Source organism: Phoenix dactylifera, chromosome 16, assembly GCF_009389715.1.
Source record: "Phoenix dactylifera cultivar Barhee BC4 chromosome 16, palm_55x_up_171113_PBpolish2nd_filt_p, whole genome shotgun sequence".
Lineage (NCBI taxonomy): Eukaryota > Viridiplantae > Streptophyta > Magnoliopsida > Arecales > Arecaceae > Phoenix > Phoenix dactylifera.
The window spans coordinates 4,002,915-4,026,897 of NC_052407.1; the positions used below are offsets into that span (position 1 = coordinate 4,002,915).

General features: G+C 36.9%; 1 protein-coding gene across 2 annotated transcripts; it reads left to right on the top strand.

Annotated features, from left to right (window-relative positions):
* The first annotated feature begins 921 nt into the window (after nt 1–921).
* LOC103699111 (tryptophan synthase alpha chain-like) lies at nt 922–18,411 on the top strand. Of its 2 annotated transcripts, none has more exons than XM_039114292.1 (9): nt 922–976; nt 6,044–6,190; nt 6,269–6,334; nt 8,123–8,231; nt 11,311–11,387; nt 12,354–12,431; nt 14,386–14,463; nt 17,745–17,804; nt 17,910–18,411. In XM_039114292.1, exons 1-9 carry the CDS (start codon nt 923–925, stop codon nt 18,042–18,044), a joined length of 804 nt encoding a protein of 267 aa, XP_038970220.1. In that variant the 5' UTR covers nt 922; the 3' UTR covers nt 18,045–18,411. The 2 variants fall into 2 exon arrangements, with proteins under 2 accessions (XP_038970220.1, XP_038970219.1); XM_039114291.1 differs by lacking the exon at nt 922–976 and adding an exon at nt 1,244–1,834.
* The last annotated feature ends 5,572 nt before the right edge of the window (nt 18,412–23,983 follow it).

The following is a 23,983-nucleotide window of genomic DNA, read 5'->3' on the forward strand; positions in this document are numbered from 1 at the left end:
ATCATTCATTTGTTGCTCTCTTGGATAAACAGAGCGAGTGCACCAACCAAAACAGGAGGTTCATATATCAACTATATGTGCTGCTTCTCACGTGCATACAGCCACCATCTCAAACAACACTCATACATACAGTACAAGCAAGCTTTTAAAATTTAAACCTCCACCAACCACCTCAACATCAAACAAGAGGTTCATGCATCAACGCTTGATTTTAGGCTATGGAGATCAAGAGCGAGGGAGGGGACTGTCGTGAGATCAAGAGCGAGGGATGGCAGGATCACTTGAATGCCGTGGATTGTGGAGGAAGAGGGTCAAGGGTTTCAAACGAAGGGAGATTGAACAGGAATTTGAGAGTTGGGACTAATCGAGAGAGTAGAGTAGAGACTGGCTTAATGCCTTAACACCCCCCACCTCGAGTTAACAAGTAAACTGAGTTTGGATTAGGTCGGGTAATAGGTCAGCGATCCAAATTAGACCTAGATAACAATTGAGTTTGGTTAGGTTAAGTTAGGTCGAGTCGAAACTCAATAAATCCAGATCCAACAAGGAATATGGAACATGTCCTATTTGAAACCCGACCCAACCCTATGAATTCTTAAATCGAATCTAGATTAGATCTAAGTAGGTCGGTTTGGGTCGGGTCACAAGTCAACCTGATCCATTTGTAGCCTTAAATAAACGCAAGTAGCGAAGAGCAACTAGCAACAATTTTCGAAACTGCCATAATTAGAGATGAGACGTGGGTTGTAGCTGTTGAGAGTGAATGGTTATCATACCATTTGATAATCGTCTAGTAGAAATAAGTGGATGGAATTAGAAAAGAGAATTTTTGGCCTATTAATGAAATCAATTTATCTTCATATTAAAATTATCTTTATCAATGTTTTAAAGCTTGCAGAACGAGGATGTCCCGGTACATGGAATGGGACACGCCATTGTCCCACCTCATTCTAGTGGCATCCTAGTCAAGGGCCTCGTAAGTACTCTCCATCTCTCTCTCCTTCTTCTTTCCTTTTCTTTTTTGTTTTTGTTTTTTCGTTCTTGTTCTTCTTTCTTTCTTTTCTTCCTCCTTTCCTCTTTTTTTTTCCCCTTACCTTTCTTTATTTCTTTTGTCTTTTTCTTCTTTTTTTTTTTTATCACTTCATCCACTTCTTTCTTTTCTTCCTTTCTTTTTCTTTTTCTTTTCGCCTTTCTTCATCCAAATCAAGAAGGCCAGATGCCATATGTCCGGATTAACCCCACCACTTATGTTGCACCATCTCATGACCAGGAGTTATCAAATTTGGATTCCATATTTAGGTAGCCCTTTATGTTATGATTATTAGGAGGGAAAGATAAAAGACATAGGTTTTAATTTAATTACTAAAAATCTAATTTGGTGGTATTATCTGGTTATCTATTTAGAACTCTTCATTCTTGAATCTGGGCAAGGTTTTGTATTTAGAGGAAAATTTTAAATCACCGTAGCAATGTTTTTAGGTAACATTAGAGAGCGTATTATGGATTCATGCGCGATGGCTACACGTAAAAAGCATAAGTGCATAACCCTGTCAGAGCCCAGAGAACAAAGCGCCAGAAGGCAGAAATCCCATTTGCACGGAGCAACGTTTGAACTTTTAAGCCGTTTCTGGTCTGAAAATCGGAGACAATGTCCCTTGCCGCCAAAGTTTCCTTCTCTTTTCTCCCCTCGACCAAATCCCGCAGCGTGTCTCTCCCTCGGCCCTCCTTCAAGCTCGTCTCTCCCTCCAAATCCTTCTCTCCCAGGGCTTCTCTCAGCGTCACCCCGTCTCTCGGGATCTCCGAGACCTTCTCCCGCTTGAGGGATCAAGGAAAAGTAAGCGGCGGCGTTTCCGTGTGAATTGTTTTGCATTTGTTCTGTTTTTTCTTTCTTTTGTCGGTGGATTGCGTTTTATTGATTATTTTCTTGGTTTTATCACTGAATTTGGCTCTGAGTTCGACATAATCTAGTTCTTTTGTTGTTTGACGGATTGAAAATAAAATCATGGAGAGTAAAAGTTTGATTAGCATCGGTGCACCAAATTTTGTAGATTCGTGATGTCGTGGATTTTTCTTTCATTGTGTTTCATGTGTTTTTTCAGCATCTGTTCTTCTAATTTAAAAATTGCGCTCCTTTTAGCGCAACATGTGTTTTATTTTTCTTCCTTTTCTTCCTTTGTTGCTGTATTCCATTTCTTTCGCTCATCATTTATATGCCTTTTGTACCAAGAATATTAGCTAGGCTTGTTGTGATCTTGTTCTTTTGCTGTTTGGTGGAGTAAAAATCAAATCTTGGAGAGGTCTGGCATACATTGTGATCCTAAATTTGTCGATTTCATCTATCATCTACTTGCTGCTTGTCTTGCATTCCCATTCTATATTTTCTGATTTATTCTGTCACCTTGTTGCTGCTTCCTGTTTCTGTTTTATGGGTTTTCCTTTATTTGCATTCTTTATGAATTTTTTATTCCAATTTGAAGTTGCATCCATTCACGTAATTGAAAATACGTTATCCTTTCAGCTGAATATTGTTCGTCAAATATATGTTGTTATGGCTGAATGTAGTGTTAAAAAGCAATCCTTTTCTATAAGAAGAGGCCAGCAACTGAATATATTTTCTTTCCCTTTTGTTTGAAAGGCTTTCTCAAATCTGTTAATTGCATCCTGTCATCGGGTTTTTGTCTATTCTGTCTATATTGTTCATTGTTTGTTATATTATACATTCGTTATGTCCAGCCATTTCATGTTTTTTGTGGAGCTAAAGTTTATCTTTTACTTCTCAGCATATTCCTTCCTTTTCTTTTCTGAGAGCTAGATGTGGATTTTTTGTGCAATGGTTTTGACTGGAAACTGAAACAACTGAACATGCACTGGGTTTTCCCATTCTCTTAGTATTTTCTCATATCTTTTTTTTTCTATTGCCCCTTCCATTTTCTTTTTTGATGCATATATTGAAATCTGTTTAAGGAGATTAGTCTTTTTCCCGACTTTATTGAGTAATTATGAGCTTAATAATTGGTCTGTCCAGCAACTCTACATGGGACGTGAGATATCAAGCATTAGGATTAGAAAGTAAGAGAGCTGATGCATGTCTTAGGAATTCATTCTTGAAGCAGATGAGCAGTCTTTTTTGGTCTCTTAATTGTTTTCACTTTTGTTTTACATTACCCACAGATTGGTGGTGGCAACAGTTATTCCCATTAATTTATTAAATTTTTATTATACCACGACTTATAGGAAATAATTAAAAGACATTACTTATAGGAAATTATACCAGGACTACTCCAATTATTCATAATTTCTAGAAAAATTACTACCATTCTGATTAAATTTTATGATCAAATTTTTATTGAAGCATTTTCATCTTTACCGTCTAGTCCTATTCATTTTGTTTCGAGGTTTAGTGCTTATTTTTAGTCATAAAATACTTGTTTTCTCATGCATTGTTTTTTTAATTATTCGTTAATTTGAGATAAGGCTTAATCATGACAGCTGCAATGACATTAGATATAGTCTTGTTAAGAATGATGGGAAAAGAAGGATTCGTAAAACTAATCTGAGATAGTTGTGGTAAGTCTCGGTGTCTATGGTTGTTTTATCGAAATAGTGTCCGGTAGTATTTGCCATTAGATAATTTTTTTTACAGTTAGATGCCATTTCATCTGAAAACTTGGTTCTAGTGCAAAGAGCAAACTGTCCATTTGCCCTAGGTATCTGGTGTGCCAATGTTGATAAATCCTATCAATGTGAGATTTGAGAATCTTTTTGTATGTTTCTGATTATACACTTATGCATATCCATATTCTCATCCATAGACCTTTATGCACACATATGCAAAACATACTCAAATACATTCATGCATGCATTCATCTGCACCTGCTTGGTTTCAAAATTACCGGCTTACAAGTTTATGCACTCATACATGCATAAACAAGGATGGATTAGACTGTTTAGGAGAATTATTCAGTCGTACTTAGAAACATGATTGCTTATTAAATAATCTGGATGTTTAAAAACATAATGTAAAAAGCATATACTGATAGTGGATGCATGCCTTTGTTCATTATTTTTTCTATGATAATTTATATGAATCCTCAATTTCTTGAAAAAAAAGAAGATAGAGATGGAACCAAAGGCAAATTAAAAGTCTCACATAGAACCCCATATTAAAGGATTAGTACTGGTTATTTCTTTGATATTTGATTATACTAAGCAAATTTGTGTTGCTGGACGTGCTATTTGCTGATATGAAATGTGAGTACTTATGATTAATGTCAAAAGATTGGCCAATTTATAGTGTGGAGAACTCGTCTTTTCTAGTTCATAGGGGCACAAATTACTAGGAAATTCATCTCTAGATCTTTCTCCATTATTAATGTTTCATGATTGAGTTGTTCATTACCACATGAGCAGGGATGCGAACATCCAAGACTAACATAAGCTATCTTGTTAATTAAAGTGCTTAGAGATTTCTATGCATCAAATACTTCCATGGAAGGGAAACATTGCCTATAAGTTGCATGAGGTTTCGTTGGCCAATATGCGAAGGTGATGCTTCATGGTGTGACAAAAGTGCAAAGAAGCTTTATACCATGTTATGGAACATTGAAGGGTTCAGGGGTATTGATACTCTTGAAAATTTGAAATGGAAGCACCCCTGCCACAATTTCTAGATTTCTTTACTCTGAAATGGCTGATTATTTATTAAATTTCTCTCAGTTACTAATTGTTTTGTTCTCAAAATGAGTGCTAATAAGGAACTGCGGAAGATGTATAAATATGTTGAAATATGGTTCGCTTGACTCTATATGGAAATATTATATATGTATATTAGAAAGGTCTAAATCCTGGTCCAATCAAACCTCAGATTTGGACTCACAATATTTGAATAAAGCCCTATCATTTGATTAAAATTTGATGCCTTTTTGGTTGCTGGTGATAAATGGGCTGCTAGTTTCAAGCTATTGCATGAGTTCAACAGGTAAAATATTACTAAGTGTCTCTTCTAATCAACCACGCAGCACTTGGGATGTCATTCCTTTTCTCAAATGCCATATGACAAGAGGAATAGCATGATTTATACACTTGGAATAAATGTGAAATACTAAAGAGGCTATGCATGCACCTAAGGGGAACCTATATATGAAATGCAGCTAATACAATGAACATCTCTAATATGTTGCTGAAAATTTCAGTTTTCTGCTATCACTGGTAGCATGTCTATTTCTTCTCGTCTTATTTTTTGACCTTTGTCTTCCCCTTCCCTCCCCTTATTGTTTCACCTAGTCGAACTGAAGTGGTACCTTGAGATAGATCAATGTCCAGTAAGTGGGAACTGAATACTGGTCAATTGGATCTGACCTTATTATTCTGCTATCAATTGCTGAGGATTATCTCCTTAAAGACTTTAAGATCAATTTGGCTTGAGTGGATGAGGTAGATGGATGATCTGGGGCAACTGATCCAGTAGTGGTTGTCAGCAAAGGGCTTCTAGATGTCAGAAGTTGATTGTCAATGCCTGTGACAATGATCTTGTGCTTTGATTCCACTTATCTTAAGTAGAAACTAATGGAAGATATGGAGTGGATTCGAAATTTTAATAAATGTAGCAGTTGCTCTATGTTTGCATTCATCTAAGGTCAGATTCGAATAATAAAAACATACGGAAAACAAAATAGTTCAGAGCACAACGCATGTAGGTCAATCATGTGTAATACCAATATCTCTTGGTTCAAAAATTTAAGTCTCACTTTGCCACACCTGCATATTAACTTGGGATTGAATTGATCTAATATATACTTATTTTATGCATTTTTGTGGCTAATATGATCTATAAATGCCAATTTTCAAAGGATGGGTGCATTCATTAGTTGACCTTGCAAAAAGCTGTTGTTTTCATTGTAACTTTTCTTTCTTTTGTTCTTTCTTTCTCTTTTTCCCCAAAGACTTGCTGCTCTAGGATTATGGGAAAACAGCTTTAATTTGCTAGGAATCTGCTTGTCCTTTTTACTTGGCTTCTAACTGCTATTTGTCTCCAATGCTTTAGGTTGCATTTATACCTTTCTTGACTGCTGGTGATCCTGATTTGTCAACAACTTCAGAAGCATTGAAAGTCCTTGATTCTTGTGGTTCGGACTTGATAGAATTGGGCATGCCCTACTCTGATCCTTTAGCAGATGGACCTGTTATCCAGGTTTTCCTATTAATACCTTTCCCGTCACAATTTTACTGTCGAACATTTCATGGTTTTTCATATTTGTGTTATTTTTAGGCTGCTGCGACACGTGCCCTAGCAAAAGGAAACAACTTTGATGCAGTTATATCCATGTTAAAGGAGGTATGGCTATCCTAAGAACTACTCTTTTGATAAAATACCTCTCTATCTATCACATATATATGACAAATGTGCATATGTTTGCCAGAATGTAGACTCTGTGCATAAACATTTCAACGCATATATTTGCCAAATCCTAATATTACTAATGTTCGAAAAGTCAACAATGAGGGATTTAGTTAGTTCAGGAGAGAGAAAAAGACCTACATTTTATTTCGTTGGCAAGTAATGTAAGTAATCAAAAATAGAGAACATGCAAAACAAAATAATAATGGGAAAATTCTAAGCCGGAGATATGTATATGCAAGCGAGTTGTAAACTTTTGCTATTAAAGATTTTACAAGGGACATAATGTTTTGGTTCATTATCATAAGATAAACATGATTGGATGTGATTTTTAATGATTTTCTAACTTGACATGTGTGTATGTGCATATTGAATATTCAATAACAATATTCTAGGACTCTCAATTGTTTTGTTAGTAGATAAATGTTCTCGATTACCTCCATCTCCATGATTTGATGGGTGCCACTTGTTTGTAGTCAAAACTGGTCAACTAGCACGACCTTTATGCTCTTGATGGCTTTCAAACTAGGAGGATACGAGAGTTTTTTTTTAACTACTAGGATCTTTTTTAAAATTAACAAAAGCTTAGGGAGGCATTTCATATTGGCCATGTCATGATAAATGTAAGTCAAAGATTATAGCTAAGATAACTCCTATCAGTTAATTTTGGTGTATACAACTTTTCGTTAGCCATCCATATATGATATGTTTCAAAAGATGGTAACCATGAATGAGTACTTCAGATAATATCTGAACATATTAATATGAAGGAGATGAGGATAATGAACAAAAATAGAGACCAGCACCGTAGGATTGAAGTATAGAAAGTAATGGGAGTCGACCTAACAAGTAGCCCTGCAATCCACCAAGGAGAGATATATGACGATCAATTTCACCCTGAGTATGCTATTCTTATAACCAACATTTACAAATCCAATATGGATGTTAAACGTGACATATGGAACCAGAAAAGCGCAATTCAACTCTACATGAATAGAACTTCATAAGTCAAGACAACTTTTAGCCCTTGACACTTTATTCCTCGACTTCTTTTATGCTTACTAGAATCTCTAGTTTACCCCCCCTAGAAATGGCTTAAAATCTCCTAATTTGACTCTGAAATTGTGTGCCTATAGGCAATGGAGGAATTTCACTTCCCATAAAGTGGAACTCATGTTTGTTAAGTAGATTAACTCTGCATCTTGACTATAACTAGAGTTTCAAGTTTGACAAGAATCAAGTGCATGCATATGATCCAATTCTTCTTTATTTCAAAATTGAGGAAGGTACTAGTGTTTGTTACCATGCCAAATTGCAAATTTTCGTTCATATTTTTTGTATGGTGTTAGTCAAGGTTTAGAATACCTGTATTGAACCCAATACCTTTTTTTCATCGGAACGGTGCGTTCTGGTACAATACCTGCACTGATGGTACGTATCGAAACTGAGAGCTTCGGGAAAAAAGACTATCGGTACACACCATGTGGTTGGTATAGCACCATTGGTATGCACAAAATACAAATATATGTGGACAGTACATATTGGTCAATGTTGGTCATGATGCTGGCTATACCGTTTTGTTTCGGCATTTTTTTTTAAACATGGTGTCAGTTATAATAGGTGATTGCTTTCAATAGATTTGCAGATTGACTTGTTGACATTGTGGAACTTGTTGCTATTTATATGATAGGTTCTCAAGTTGTGCTATTTATACTGTCTGAGCAGGTGGTACCTCAACTATCTTGCCCAATCGCTCTATTTACATATTACAATCCAATACTAAAGCGTGGAGTCGAAGAGTTCATGTCTATGATAGAAAATGTTGGCGTACATGGTGAGTGGACGTATCATATGATTGAACACATTTAATAGTGTTTTGCAGTGTGAATTTTGATCCGAGCAACTATATTAAGTTAATGGTCCTGTATGGTGAGACTTTTCTTTTAAACTACATACTTTTTTATGTTATCAAGTCTCAGATCATTGGTTAACTGTTACATGCTCTTGGTTAAGTTAATAATATGAACATATGATAGAGAATATCATAAATTGTTTTTCTACATGCTATGTTATGTATTGTTATTTTTAAATTTAGATCCTATTTTCTTTATGTTAGTTTGGAGGACTGTAAGACTGAAACTTCTATGTTATTAAAAAACATCCATTTTAGGGCATTAAACAAAGTTACCTTGCATTTCACGTAGATGTAAAATTAAAAGGGCTTCTCCTGCTCTTTTTGAGTTGCCCTCCCTCCTTTCGTTTCTTTTGGCTATATCTTTAATATTGTTGGGTTCTTCAAATGTATTTAACTCAAATGACCAGTGTGTTAGTTTTGCTTTGGGACTTGATACATTGGCCTCTGGAATCTTGAAAACTTTCGGTTTTGTTGTTCATCCTTCTATTTATCGCAGAGAAAGAAGTGGTCATTGCAGCATCATGAAGCCTTGAAAAATTGTTGATCCAACAATTGGTCAAATGAAGGTGCCATGTCTAGACTAGGCATGTAAATGTTTGCAAAGGGCTGAAATGTTTGATTAATTATGAAACTGCAAAGGAAGTTAAGAAATAAGATAAAATTCAATAAAAAAATGAAAATGAAGAGAATTAGCAATAATAAAAAAGGAGACTAGAACAATATAATATTGGGAGTGATTTGCTGTCATTTAATTGGAAAAATCATAATAGAAAATTTACTACTGCGTATTAACAAATCCATGATATCGACCCTCCTAGATGAGTAAAACATGCAGAAGAGAGAGAAGGGATTCAAAGTTCATTTAATTAATATAGTAGGCTTTTCCTAGAAATCACACCCTGAGAGGGTCGATATTTAATGCATGGATTGGGAACTTCTAACTGAGAATCCCCATCTTACAGCACTGGAACTGAGTGTAGCAGAAAAGAGTTGTGTACAAGGAAACTAGGAATATAACCCTTTATTTACCCCAACATAGCATACAGCACCAGAACTTAGTGTAACAAAAAAGAGTTGCATGTAATGAACACTGTGAATATAGCCCTTTATTAACCCGAATATAGCATATATCGTCTCTATAGTTGAGGTATATGTAGATCTTAGCTGAAATTTCGTATGGTTAATCTTTAAGTTTCTCATGATGCAGATGTATGAACCAATTAGCAATGTTATATAGAATTATATACATAAATGTTATATCGAGTTAGGTCTAGATACATTTATGGTTGGCATGTTATATGGACCACTTAAGGATAGTGTATATCTGGCTTTGAATCCCACATGCCTAAAGCTGCAAATGAGCCATGTCTGAGCCCATTTCTCTGCTGCTCATGCTTGGCTTTTTTGTGAAGTGGTATTCAAGGTTGAGCCAAGGTTTACTCCAAGTTCAAGTTTGGTTTTGTTTTAATGAGCTTTGAACAAACCTATTTATTGAGCCAATCTCAAGCAGCTGAGCTTCTGTTTTCTGCAAGCCTAGAGTTTGTCCAAGCTTTGCTTGTCTATGAGTTGAGCCTGAAATGAGGCATGAGCTTGGCTTGTTTTATAATGAGATCCTAGTTGCCAGAAACGAGAGTGGGTGAGGGAGCAGATAGAGAAAGAGGGTATTCCAGAAACATGTTTAAGTTCTGAAGTGCTTAGGAAGCGGTTGCATATTCGAGATTTTGGGGAGTTTGTGAAGCGGGTATGTTGCCCTAGGTAGAAGTTTCCTGCTATTAAGAATCAAACAAGCTAATGTGAGGTTGTTGTTTAACCAAGCTCAAGCTGTTCATGAATGTCTTGGTTCATTTGCAGCCTTGAAGTACTATATCAGGCTGGAGAGAGACCGGGTCCTACAATGCATTTGGGACCTTGAGTCTGTCCAGATTGAGTCATCTCCATCCACCTTGATCTGTCTTGGATGGGATGGATGAAGATGGCTTGGGAAGGCTTGACATTTGGGACACCAACTCTTTATGTATTCATTTTTGTCTTTTGTTTTTTCTCTTTGTTCTTGCATATGGCTGTTTAGATTCATCTCAATATCGTACCAACCTGGGTCTGGACTGGGATGATTTCTAGTTCAGGGATTTAATCCTTGATTGAAATATCCAATAAGATCAACATCCCAAACATTCCAAAATTCCTAAAAACTGTAAGTGTCCTTGTAATACAGGGCATCCTAGTATTTCATTTTTTTTTTTAAAGCTGGTTTATATACATCAGTGAATTGTCTACCAATCTTCCATTGCAAATGCTGGAACATGGGAATTTCAGTTGTTGCTTACAAGTATTATTACAAAGAAGTGATTTGATTTGACAAGAAATGACCCACGCTTTACAATTCTGGAGTAAGTGGAAAATAATCCAACATAGGGAATTAAATTTGACAAATATAAGGGAAGCTAATTGTAATTCATGATTTTAATGCCGATTTGTCAAGCATTCAGAAGTGTGCATTTCCCAATAATTCATTATTAAAATCAGGAAAGACTTTGGGTGAACCACTCAAAAAATGATCAGATCTATATGCAATTGGTTAAGAAATTAGTGTTGGAAGAATAAACGCAACATACATACTAGTTTTATCCAAAATTATAATAGTGAAAACTAAATCCAACAATTTGCTTGAAACTGAGCAAGATCACCAAAAACTGTACGGTGGGACCTCTTTAGTTTTCTTCTGACTGGTGAATCCTTTATGCCGATACATGGCAATTCCACATAATGATCTATGTGTTATTTAACAAACTATTTTTTTTCTTGCTGTTATCTCTTTAAGAATATTATGTTTAATGCATGCCTTTGTTTAAAAAATTTCAGTTCTTGATTATTTATTTGTTTTGTTAACTTTCTTAGTGTATTGTAATTTTTTGTTGATGTAATCATCAAGATGATTGCTGATGCTACCTTCTGCTATAATTTCTTTGGTGATTCATTAGTGACTCATACCAATTTGCAGGACTTGTGGTGCCTGATGTTCCTTTAGAGGAGACTGAAATTTTAAGGAATGAAGCTGTTAAACATAATGTTGACTTAGTAAGTCCCTCTTTTATCTCATTTTTAGCTACATCTATGTGTTTGGATTTTGTCTTCATATGCAACTTTATGCTAAATTAGGACTTTAAAATAATAAAATTCAAGGTAACTAGGTACATCCTCTATAATGAATTGAAGTTTTGTCAAGCAAGTTGATGTTTTCACAATATTGTTATAAGTCATGCTACTCTCGTGTGATGGATGTGCTATCATCCAATCGTGGTCATCTGTTGGGAAAGTGATTTATATTCATCTTGATGAGCTTCAAAGGCGGCAGTGGTTGCAGCATACTTATCGCTCCTGATTATATAACTTTTCAATTATTCCCGAACCTAGGAGACGACTCCTTCCTTGTGCCAGTCGGCTTCTAGACTTGGAGATGGTTTGTATGATTTCGCAGTTAATCTCCATTCACTGGAGACGACTCCACTCTGGTCGGAGATAGCTCCTTGTTAGACCAGCTATTTCAAACTCTCTAGAGACGACTCCAAACCATGTGGAGATGACTCTCGAGCCTTCTCAATAATACTCGGCTCAAGTGATCTTGCAATTCTTTATTTTTCTTTCAATTTAAACACATTAGTAACTACTTAAATATTTTGTTATCATCAAAATCAATCCATTGAGGTCAACACTACTTACAATGTTTTCTCGGTGATCTTACTGGCTAGAGTATGTGTTAAGGTCCAAATCTTTTATCAACTTCGCCAATTGTTGACTATATTTTACAACTTTATGGCATGCTTGGGTAATTCCATGTTCTCTTGCTTATTTGATTATAATTATGTGTGCAAGGAACAAGAGTCTTTAACGTTTATTAAAGATATTTTGAATCTAAAAGTTCGTGTTACTGTATGAATTGATGATTTACTTTATTGGTAAATTGAATGCTCATCTTGTTAAAGAACTAACCTTGCTTCCTTTTTCAAATTGTTCTCTCTTTTCATTATCTTCATCACAACATAGGTGCTTCTTACTACGCCCACCACTCCAACAAAAAGAATGAAAGCCATTGTAGAAGCTTCAGAAGGATATGTATATCTCGTAAGTTGATTTTTTAGACGGGTTGAAATATGCTTCTAGTTCTTTTGATCCATTTAATAGACATTTTGATGTTGAATTACACAAAATCACACTTCACCAAAACCACCACCCACCAAGCACCACACAGAAAAATCTAGAAAAGGCAAATGCAATTTCTTCTACCTTGAAGAGGTTATTTATCTTTTGATATTTCATATTAATCATTGCTGTATCATTATTAGGTTTCCATGTGTTCTTCCCCCTCTTTTCTTTAGCCTCATTTTACCGTCCAAGGAAGCCCTTTAATTGTTAATTATTTCAACATTAGCTTATCTTGTTGCAGTTTTAGGATTGTTTGAGTCAGGTGTTAGTGCATCACCATATATCTCCTCTAATGCTCTCCCTGCAAAGTCCTTGCAACTCCATATGGAAAAAATCTGTTACAAGAAAAAAAAACTGATACAGATTGTATGAATAATCTGCCCTCTTTTGTTTTCTTATATCACTAACTTTCTGGAGTCCTAAGATCATTTTATTTTAATTGTCCATACAAAAGCTGCGACCTGTGCATGCATGCAGGTACACAACCAACAAGCATTGTCGTAACATTTTAGGTATGAAGTTATGAACCCTTCGCCTGACATTTCACCCGACATCAGAATCTAGCGTTTGTGCACTTAAACTCTGATCTTTTCTTTCAGTGCATGTTAACTTGCTGACAAACCTTTTCCATTTTTAGTTGCGTGTGCCTTGTGTGTTTGTGTTTTGTGGAGTTTAAGTGCCGTTAATTGCACAAGATGAAACAAATAATTTGGTTTGGTCATCTCTCGTAGTGAGTGCAAACTAAGTGTGTGTTACAACCTTGGCCACATGCCACCAAGCAAGTATCAGTATTTTGCACCAACTGTTTGAGGTTAGAAAGATTTATTGACCTTTATGTATCCATTCCTATAAAAGGCTACATGCCAAAGTCATCTAACAAAAAGCAGGCTGATGGACTATAAAGTGATATGATCCATGGAGCAATCCACATGGTGCTCACATTTCTTATATATACATGAATATCTATCTGTATTACATAACATGCATAAATAGATAAATAAGATAGTTATATGGATAGATAGAGAGTGTGTGTGAGAGAGAGAGAGAGAGAGAGCAGTGGAGGCAACATGGAATCATGCATTAGATTCCACCAAGGATTCAAATCTTGACTATTGATCCAATATCAATGGTTGGCTGATATGCTAGATCATTGAAACAGGGATGGTATGGGCCTCAATATAATTGTGCCAAGAAAAGGTGTGCTGTGCTGTAGAGGGTTGATGCCCCAATAAGGGGCAAAAAGGGCCCATTTTGACTGATTCAGTGGTATACCAGTCTTCCTGTATTGGCTGTGTAGAGGGCGGATACCCTGCTGATTCTACAATGATCATGTATTGCATGTGATATTGGTTTACTCCGACATGTTAAGCCACCATTGTCTGATGCCATAGGATCATTTTTTCATACCGATCACCAATGGCCTAGTGATCATGAAATGTATGGACCCATCAAGTCTTTACATTTCAAATCTATCAGACAGGATAATCTTGAGGTAATTAATGTTACAACCTCCTTTCAGCCTTGTTAAACATTTGGACCAATGATGCAGAATTTTCAATCCTTTTCACCTAAATAATTGGAAATTATGTATGTTTATTGGTTGTTTAAATTTTCCTGATGAAATCATGGTCATTATCAATTTGTTATATAATTATTGCTCAGTTCTTTGCCCACTGCTGAAGTTTCTAGCCTTTATCCTGCCACCCATGATATATTGATTGCTCAAAGTAAGATTGTTTTATGCTGCTGAAATGGTACCACTGCTTATTAATTATCTTAGTTTAGATCTCCACTTGTTTTTGTGCTATTTCAAATAACTCTTGCACTCATTTAAATTTCTAGTGATTGGGCTTGTTATATATTTTTTATGTAGGTGAGCTCTGTTGGAGTTACGGGTGCCCGTTCATCTGTAAGTTCACACGTTCAATCTCTCCTACAAGATATTAAAGAGGTTTGTCACCCTAATTTCCATTTCCTTCATTATTGCAAAACAATCAATCTTTTGCTAAAGTGACCAAATATAGCCTTCATGTTAGTAAATACAGCATGCGATGTTGAGTATTCTTTAAATTTGTTTATTCTCATTTCAATAGGGTATTAAAAAGTGACCCCAGTATTTGGGTGGTCAAGGGACTGCAGAACATGTGGTATGTGGGCTGTATATATACGTGGTTAGTATTTTTTTTACAATATAAAATTAATAAAATATATTAAGTACAATGAAAATAACAATAATGTTAGGGATACTGTTCTGGATAGTTAATATCAATCAGGGACGGCTCAATACATTCTGGGGCCTAAGGCGAATCCAATGAATGAGGCCTTTTTTTTTAATAATAATTTTTTTTAATAATAATTTTTTTAATAAATATAAAATACTTAAAAAAATATATGAAAATAGATAGCTATCAAGTACACTATTTCAACCATGAATCTAACAAAGATAGACAAGAAGCCTTTTCAATTTAATATAATTCTTGAATGGAAGCACATAAAAGTAATTATTCTAAATGAAGGACCATGAAACTGATTAAATAACTGAGATAATACTTGGCAATACTGTTTACCATGTCAAGCAAGAGTCGGATAGGAAAAGGTCATCTCATGGCACTTCATGGTCAAGGTAAAGAAAAGAATTTGTCCATAAAGAAACCTCTCAATAAGGGAAAGTAGGGTCATTATGGGAAATTCACTCCATCAAATTAATAAAAGTCCCATCCCACCATCTCCCCTTCAAGTGAGTACCCAAGCAGCAACTGCAACATCACGGCACAGCAGCCATTCAACCCCCTCCCTCCTTTTCTCTCTCTACCACCCAAGAGGGGAGAAGAAACCGAGAGGAGAAAACTAAAAGAATCTCCACCCTCCAAGACGTCCATCTCCAATCCCCCTATCTTTCTTCCGGATGGCCCAGCTGGATCAGGAGTAATGTGAGGGAAGGAAACCAAGACCAAAACCAAAAAAGAGAAGGGATGAAAGGTAAGAGTGGCTTCAGGCGTCTATCAAGCCAACCAAATCCCTCCTCTCTCTCTCCCTCCCCCCCCCCCCACCCAAAACAAAACTACTGCCCCCAACTTCCAAATTGCCCCTCTGCAGGCCAGTAAACTCTCCACCGATGGAGGGGGGAAGATTCGTAGCCAACTCCTGATCCCGTTTATATGGGGCCTTTGCTTCCTTTTGGTCAGCCTCCCGGGGCCTTAGGCGACCGCCTCAGTCGCCTAAGGCTCGGGCCGGCCCTGATATCAATATTAATAACAGCAATAATTAATAATTAGTGCTTGCTATATAGTAATTAATAATAATAGTGATAGTTATAACGTAATTGTAACTGACATTCGACCTGACCATTAGTTTGAACATGCTTCATCTGCACTTGCCCATGTAAGAGTGGGGCACGTTTTTGGCTCCATGATGCTAGGTGGTTCGTTTATGCAACCACATAATGCTAATGAGCCACGCGCCAAGTAAGCTGCTTTTTTCGGCTTATATGTGATATGACCACATATCCTGAATGCATATAGGCAGTGTGGTGCAGGGATATCGCATTCACATATGTGGCTGTATATGTGGCCCTATGCACTGCATTTCAAAGCACTGCACTTTAGTGATCACCTTTGGTTTTTAGACCTGTCATAGTCTTCTAATGTAATTCTTTTTGTAGGAATGCATGAGCTTGTAATTTAATATTATTAGCGAATCCTAATACTCTGGTATGAGCGCATACATATTTTAGGTTGGGAAGGGTCATGATTCTGGTGCTTGCAAATATATTTTACTTGATATGTTTGTTGGCAGTTTTTGTATGGATTGTTCTGGTAACGCCCTGTTTCGATTTATGATTTCCTGAGTACTTGGTAACTTTACAGTCAGTCAACTGATTCTGTGGTTAGAGATGGTGGTATTGTGCTGTTGATGGCAGGTCTCCGATTGAAGAGGAAAGTTTAATGCATTTAATTTATCAGATAGTGAAAGATTAATTACCCTATTACCCTAGGCCAAATCAATCTTGAAATTTAAAGCAGTGACCTGTGTATATAACTCTAATAATCTATTCTTTTGTCCATTTTGTTATTATGCGTCTGCCAGTGTTCTTGTAATGCTTGATATTTGCTCCATAATTTATTTTATAGTCTGAAATATAAGAATGGCTCCAACTGTATGTCCTAGCATCTCTCTCTCCCTCTCTATGTGTGTGTGTGTGTGTGGCAAGTTGAAATTTATCTAAAGCTATTTTTGTTTTGCTTTGTCAATGGCTCTTGAAGTAGTGCCATATATGCTTTGAATTTTTCTCTTGTTGTACTTAAGGCTATTCTCACACTTGAAGTTGATGGTCTCAAAATGTTGCATTGTATTTATTTTATACCTGGTCAGGATGCCTGGCTCCTGTATTTGTGTAGTATAATCCACATGGGCAGGAAGGGCTGAATATGATGAGTGCCTAGAGAGAGAAGAGGATGGGATCAAGGAATGCCCCCAGTTTTGCAATGCTGAGAATTTTGGGTACTAGTAATCAATTTTTAGATGAATTCCTTCTGAAGATCTCGGCATTGAAAAATAAGCAGCCTTTCCTAAACCAGCCTACAGAACACTCAGTCTCTTCCCTGATCCCATTTCTTAGTTCTTCCCACCAGTGCGGGACAAGGCAAAAACCTCTTGAGTTATACTAATATTCTTTTTGACATGTCAACCAAGATTTTTTCTCTTCCCTTTGGCAAATAACAATATAACAGAAGATCTTTTATTTTGGTATCTCTACATGTTCAGGTGCTAAATCCTGAGTGCTGATCATACATGGGTTCAATCAGTGCACCGATACCTGGAAATGATTTTCATTCCAAACAGCTATTCTTGAACTGCTGATTCATGGACACTGAATAGAAAATCTAGGATTCTTGCCATGAAGAATTTGCAGTTTACCAGAGTGAAATACATGAAGTTTTGATCTAAGTTTTATAGATGGTTTATACTTCATTACATTAACTTTTATTCAGATACTATGTCTGCTTTTAGAGAGAGAGAGAGAGAGAGAAAATAAGTCAAATCATAGAAGACAATTATGATGAGACTGCGTACTGACAGTTTCAGCTAGAAGTGTAAATCAGTATTGTGTTGCCTTTGGATAGCTTGACAGTATAGTTATGCCATGTAGTGAGATCCTGATAGTTTCTGTATTGTTCGATATTCTTTGCTTTTATCTCATTTAAATGACAAATGTTTTCTCATTGTTTACAGGCAACAACAAAACCTGTTGCAGTTGGCTTTGGCATATCGACACCAGAGCATGTGAAGCAGGTCAGATATTTGATGGAAGAAACTTTATTTACATCCAGTTCTTTGCCACTCTGATTTTAGAAACTCTTGATTATTCTATAGCTTACTAGTTCATGTATATAATAGGTAGCTGGATGGGGAGCAGATGGCGTGATTGTTGGTAGTGCAATAGTGAGGCTTCTTGGTGAGGCCAAATCACCTGAAGAAGGATTGAAGGAGCTAGAAACCTTCACAAGGTCTTTGAAGGCTGCAATCCCTTGACAAATATTTCAAATTTTGGCCTTCTCTGTGCTGAGGCATGGTAACTTACCACAATGTGCCTGCTCTTGGTCTAGTGTGCTGTGGAAAATGATGCACATGAACGCCATAGTTTAGTGAAGAGAAGGGTCACCTGAGATATGAATGTTCCATTGTTGTGCTGCAAGCTATTGATAATTTCTTTTTTCCATTGTTAATATTTTTATAAACACAAATAAGGTTGGTCCAGGCGCACAGCGTGAGAAGCTCCTGGATGAGACATTCCATCACCAATGTTTTCTATCTTCAACCTTTCGTCCAAAGTTTTTCCTAGTATGAATATCATGCACATCATATTCTAGCAAAAAGGTTAGCTTGAGAAGCAAATTTTCTATTGCCTATGATAGTTAATTACAAAAATGGCCATACTTCCAGCATGAGGAAATTACACCTGCAAGGGCAGTGTGTTAATATACATGGGGTGTGTTGGAGAGATTTGCACGTAATGGTAGAATTGCTGAAATACCATTTGTTTTGATCTTTTCTGCACTTAAAAGACCGTTGAAGAATGCTAATAAATTATTTTTTTTTCATGTGCCATCTTCATTGATGTTGTTGAATTTTCAATGCAATTATTGTTCAGATGAAACCATCTGAATGCTCTTGTTGTATGTAAAGTGTGCATTAAAATTAATAGAATGGCACTTTATCTAATGTAAATGCATAAGGAAACAACATATAATTCCATGAACAAGCACCAACTCTAGCACTTCAAAGACAGAGAGACTTTTTTAAATTTCTTAAATACTTCAGAAATACAAGATTCTGACCATGCAAGCACTGGTAACTAATATATTACATGTTTTAGATTCTATTAATACCTTCAAAATACCATGGAAATATAACTTGCTCACTGATTCGAGGACAATCAGCCATATTTTTCAGAATGCAAGACGAAGATTTAAGTTTGTTCTTAGAGCTTTTCTCCAAAAAAAAAAAAAAGAGAAGGTTTTGTTGCTATGGCAGCCCAATATTTAAGCTGCGAACTAGTTTTTCCATCCTTATATTTACAGCGCATGAAAATTCCTCTTAAAAGCTCGCAATGCATTATTTTTGTTGTTTATGCCCAAATAGCGAATGATTGATGAGTGCATACATCATTCCCAATGCCAGAGTGCAAGATTTTAATTTTGTATGGAGACAACTGAAACTTGTCGAAATATGAGATTTTGATTTCGAGCAGTGTCATCCTGTGCTTTGCCCCTTGGTTAGCAAAGCACCTGTTCCTTGAGTGGTGGCTGTGTCTGCCAACGGTCATCCTTGGTTTTCCGTTTTAATTTTTTAACTACATGGTTATTAGAGACAGGCAAAATAAGAAATGTCTCTGTTGTTTTTTGGCAGGAGAAGAGGGAAAAACTATTAATGACATCAATAATACGCAATCACTCATGCCCATTGTTGCATCATAAAGACCGGTAATGCTAATTTACCAAAAAGAAAAAAGACTAGTAATGCTACGGGTTTCCATTAAGTGCACATGAACATTTCTTGTACCAAGTGGCGAGAGAGAGCTGTTGCAACTCATGAATGTATTACCAAACACGGGAGTTGATTTTGAAGTTGTCAATTTTTTTGACGTTAGCACAGGCTCAGGTAAATCTTTTGTGTATAATTTGAGGCATCTCAAGCATTTTGGGTGGGGGAGAGCATGTTAGTGGGTGTTTAATAGGGCATGATCGGTAAAGGTGATAAGATTACAAAACTGTGAAGAAAAATCTATCCTTGAGAATAGATATGCAGATTATCCCAAGGTGGTGAACCTGCGATAAAATTTTAGGACAATTTTGTCTCTTGATCCAGCAGTTGAGTATTGACCAAATTTCCGCATGTTCCACCTGAGCCTCCAAGAAAATACCATCCAGAAAAGATCTGTTCAGAAAAAAGCGTCCGCAAGAAAGTGTCATCTATGAGAGATTTGGATACCCATCTTGTTTCTTTTCTCTTCCCTTTTTTTTCTTTTTTTTTGGGTCATAGCTTGATTTCGTTAAGTATTCATTTCTTTATTTTTTGATTTCTTATGTTTGATTGAATCCATCTTATTTCCTTGAAAATTGATATCCATGTAGAAAATTATATTATTTTCATCCAGTAGATATGTTGTATATCTGAGGTGTATCATTTTTTTTTTTTTGTACAAGATCTGAAAGGTATAGATTTTTCTGTAGCTCTATTCTGTAGATCTATTTATTTCCTAAGGTGTTTGATCAGAATTCTTTGAGCACAATTTTTTTGCAGCTGCATCCGCGCACTAGATATTGGATTCATCCTTATCTTTTTTTTGAAATGACGAGTTGTAAATATTCAGGCTAGCCATATATTCATAGAGGGTAAGGGGCCAGCATACTAGTTGGCCTTACGGTTTCTGATTTCCTTTGTGACCTCACTGATTTCCATTGCCACCTCACCCGAGAATATCTTCAAAGAAAAGGAAAAGCAATGGTGCCTTAGTTCAATCCATAAATATGTCATGTCTTTTTATAATATATAAAGCAGCTAAAATATTTTTCCTCTACCTATCTTTTTTTTTTCATTCCATTTTTTTGGTGAAATTTTCTTTCCTATTCTTCTGAAAATATAATAATAAGAAACCTATGTACCTAAAGGGGAAATATGCTGTGAATTTACGTGGAACAACTACTTAAACAAAATTTCTGGCATCCATATGCATATCGTCATTGATTTATGACATATTTACTCGCCAGTTTGTGGAAATACGAGCAACAAAATAAAGCCTTTATCTTTGCCGAGCTTATGATAGCTCTGCATCACAAAGTGGTGATTTACTTAACTGCTTTATTTATTTGAATACAACCACAACAAAAATTGGTATATTTTTTTTTATATTCTTAATTCATGAGAACTTAGAATATATAAACAATCCTTCTAACATATATCTAGAGTATTATTAGTATTATATGGTCAATGATCTTAAATGCCTATAGTATACCAAATAGATTAATCATAGATTTTCTGAGATCTTTAAACACTGGACCATTACATACCAAACATGATGATCTTAGATCACTGATGATCATATTACCCCAAAATAAGTATTATCGATAATCTTAGATTTCTATAGTGATTCCATTTGGGTCGCCAAATGCCCCCTTGCTTCAAACAAATCACCAAAATCACAAGCAAGACACCAGCTGTGATATCTCGAAGATTTTAACAATCAACTAATACCGGGTGTGGGCAAGATGGAATATTAAAGAACTAGTAAGAAAAGATACCTCGACACCCTGGCGTAGGTGGCATATGATTACCGAGCTATGAGATATTAATCAATTATATAAAAATAAATTTAACTAAAAAATAAAATCATCTATCATTCTTTATTTTAATGCTAGTTTAAAACTCTTGTGATTTTTTTACCAGTGGCAAACCACCTTATATTTCCTTGATAAATGAGATAAGAGAAAAATAAAGAAGAAAGAAAAATTTATAATGTAGATTAACGTCTATCTTGACAGACGGCAAGATAATATGAGGCCAAATTGTACACGGATTCCATACAGACCAAATCATTTGTCATCTGCTTTCCACGTCTATAGCGCAGACCCATCCTTTTTTTTGTTTCTTTTGGAAGCTAGGAACCTTTTCTTTTTCATCAACTTTCGAAAAGCCATCAATGCACGAATGACAAAGTGTTACAATCCCCTGCAGACAATGAAAACGTTGAAAGCCTGGGCGGCGGCTCCGGGGCAACGTTGGGTGGCCCAGACAGAATTGGTATTACTTATTATTACTAATGTCTAAATTCTGTCCGACTATGATTTGACAATTTAGAGATATGAAGAATGCAGACCAATTCGCTCAGTCTATGATGGTGAAACGTGAAGCACCAATCTATTGTGAAAAGTCATGGATCTATACGCAAAGAAAAAAGAAAGGCCCACCAGAACGGCTCCAGCCGGACCTCCTTCGATGCTCAAATCAGGTAGCACTTTGAAATAACATTGAGAAATAGCAAAAGAATAAAAAAGTATCAAAGTAGAGTTATCTTCCTAGATTGAAAAGTCTTGAGTGTTTGACCTGGAGTGCTCGGCCTAGAGTGCTCGCCCTGGGAGCTTGGCCTCGGCATTTGGAAGCTTGGCTTTTTGGAGCTCAACCATCGAAGACTCGGCTATCGGAGGCTCGACCATCGGGAGCTTGGATATTTGAGGCTCGACCTAAGAGTGCTCGATCTGAGAGCTCAACATAGAATCTCGGCCTAGAGTGCTCGGTTTGGAGTGCTCGGCTTAGAAGCTTGGTCTGGTTCTAGTTAGCAGTCGCACGTCCCATGTGCACAGTGCTCGTGTCTCAGGTGGCACAGAAGGGCAGCCTTCAGAGACTTGCATTATGGTATCAAAGGATGCGGGTCCTATACAAAAAGAAGGCAACACTCAGGGGTGGTCGTGGAAGAGGATCTGAGCGCAGAGGTAGTGATGAGAGCTTGAGAGCCTCTCGCTATGAGAGCTCATTGTCATCAGAGCTTGAGAACCTTTTCTTGGGAACTTCTCACAATGAGAGCTTAAGAGTCTCTCCTTGGGAGCGTGTCACTATCTATACTTGAGAGCCTCTCGCCATTCCTTCCTCCGCTTTTTTGGGATCCCTTGGCCCTATTTATATAAAGGAGGGAGCGTGGATCTCTTATGATTTGGAGACGAAAATCAAGAGATTGTCATAACCTCCTTTCTTATCTGGATTTAAATTTGTCATAACCTCCTTTCTTATCTGAACCTTGCCAAGAATTCAAATTTTTTGAATTCAAATCATTTCAAAATGCTTGCCATGTGTCAAACTTATGATAGGTGGATTAGATTTAGGCCACATTACTTATCCCCTACTTTCAAGTCGAAGCCATTTTTTCTGGCTCGAGCGAGGAAGTAGTCAAGTTAGCCAACTGTAGGCAGGTTCGGACCCATCTTTTAGAGTTATGGGTCGAGAGTGCGATCAGGTACACAAAGCTCGGCTGGTCATTGAACCCTTCTTTGTTTTGAAAGCTCTTAGGGTTGAATTTCTGTACTGAGAGCTATAAAGGTCGGCTCTTCGGCCTATTATAGGTCAGCTTGCTAGATAGATCGGCTTGCTAAGTGCTTGCCCCCCATTCTTAGCCCTGCTTGGCCAAGGTGGAGGACTTGGATCTTTTCAAGTGCAAGCTTGTAGGTCGAGCTCCCGAGCTATTGAGATCCAAAGATCAAATGGCTACCGATCGAGGTGATGGAGCTAGGTATCCTAGGTCAGTTTAGACTTCAGCTAGCCTAGACTCGTCAAATCCTTTTGATGGACGGATCTACTTAGCTTTACAGTCGTTTGGAGATTGCCATCTCCACCAGGGCCATCCCAACCTAAAAAGGTCAATTAGCTCATCAGGTCTTCAGCATAGAGGTCAGTAGAACGGAAGCGTGTCTCCACTTGGGCAAACCCAACTTGGAGAGGTCAGTTAGCTCACTAGGGCTTTGGCGTGAGGGTCGGTATCTCCATCTAGGCTATCATAATCTGGAGTGGTTGGTTAGCTTGCCAAGTCTTTAGCTTAGAAATTAGTAAAATGGAGGTGTTGCCTCTATAAAAGTTCTTCAAAAGAACTTCCTAGCCATGTAGGCTTGTAGGTTGGGATTGTTAGATGGCTCCTCTAATAAATGAATGTCTTGCTCTTGCAAAAGCTCCCCAAAAAACTTTCTAGCCACATAGGCTTGTAGGTAGGGGCCATTGGATGGCTCGTCCAACGAATAGAGGTGTTGCCCTGCAGAAGCTCCCTAAAGAACTTTCTAGCCGTGTAGACTTGCAGGTCGGGGTTGTTGGATGGTTTGTCCGACAAACGAAGGTGTAGCCTTCGTAGAAGCTCCCCAAAGAACTTTCTAGCCACTAGGCTTGCTAGTTGGGGCCATTGAATGGCTCGTCCGACCTGTAACAATCGCGTG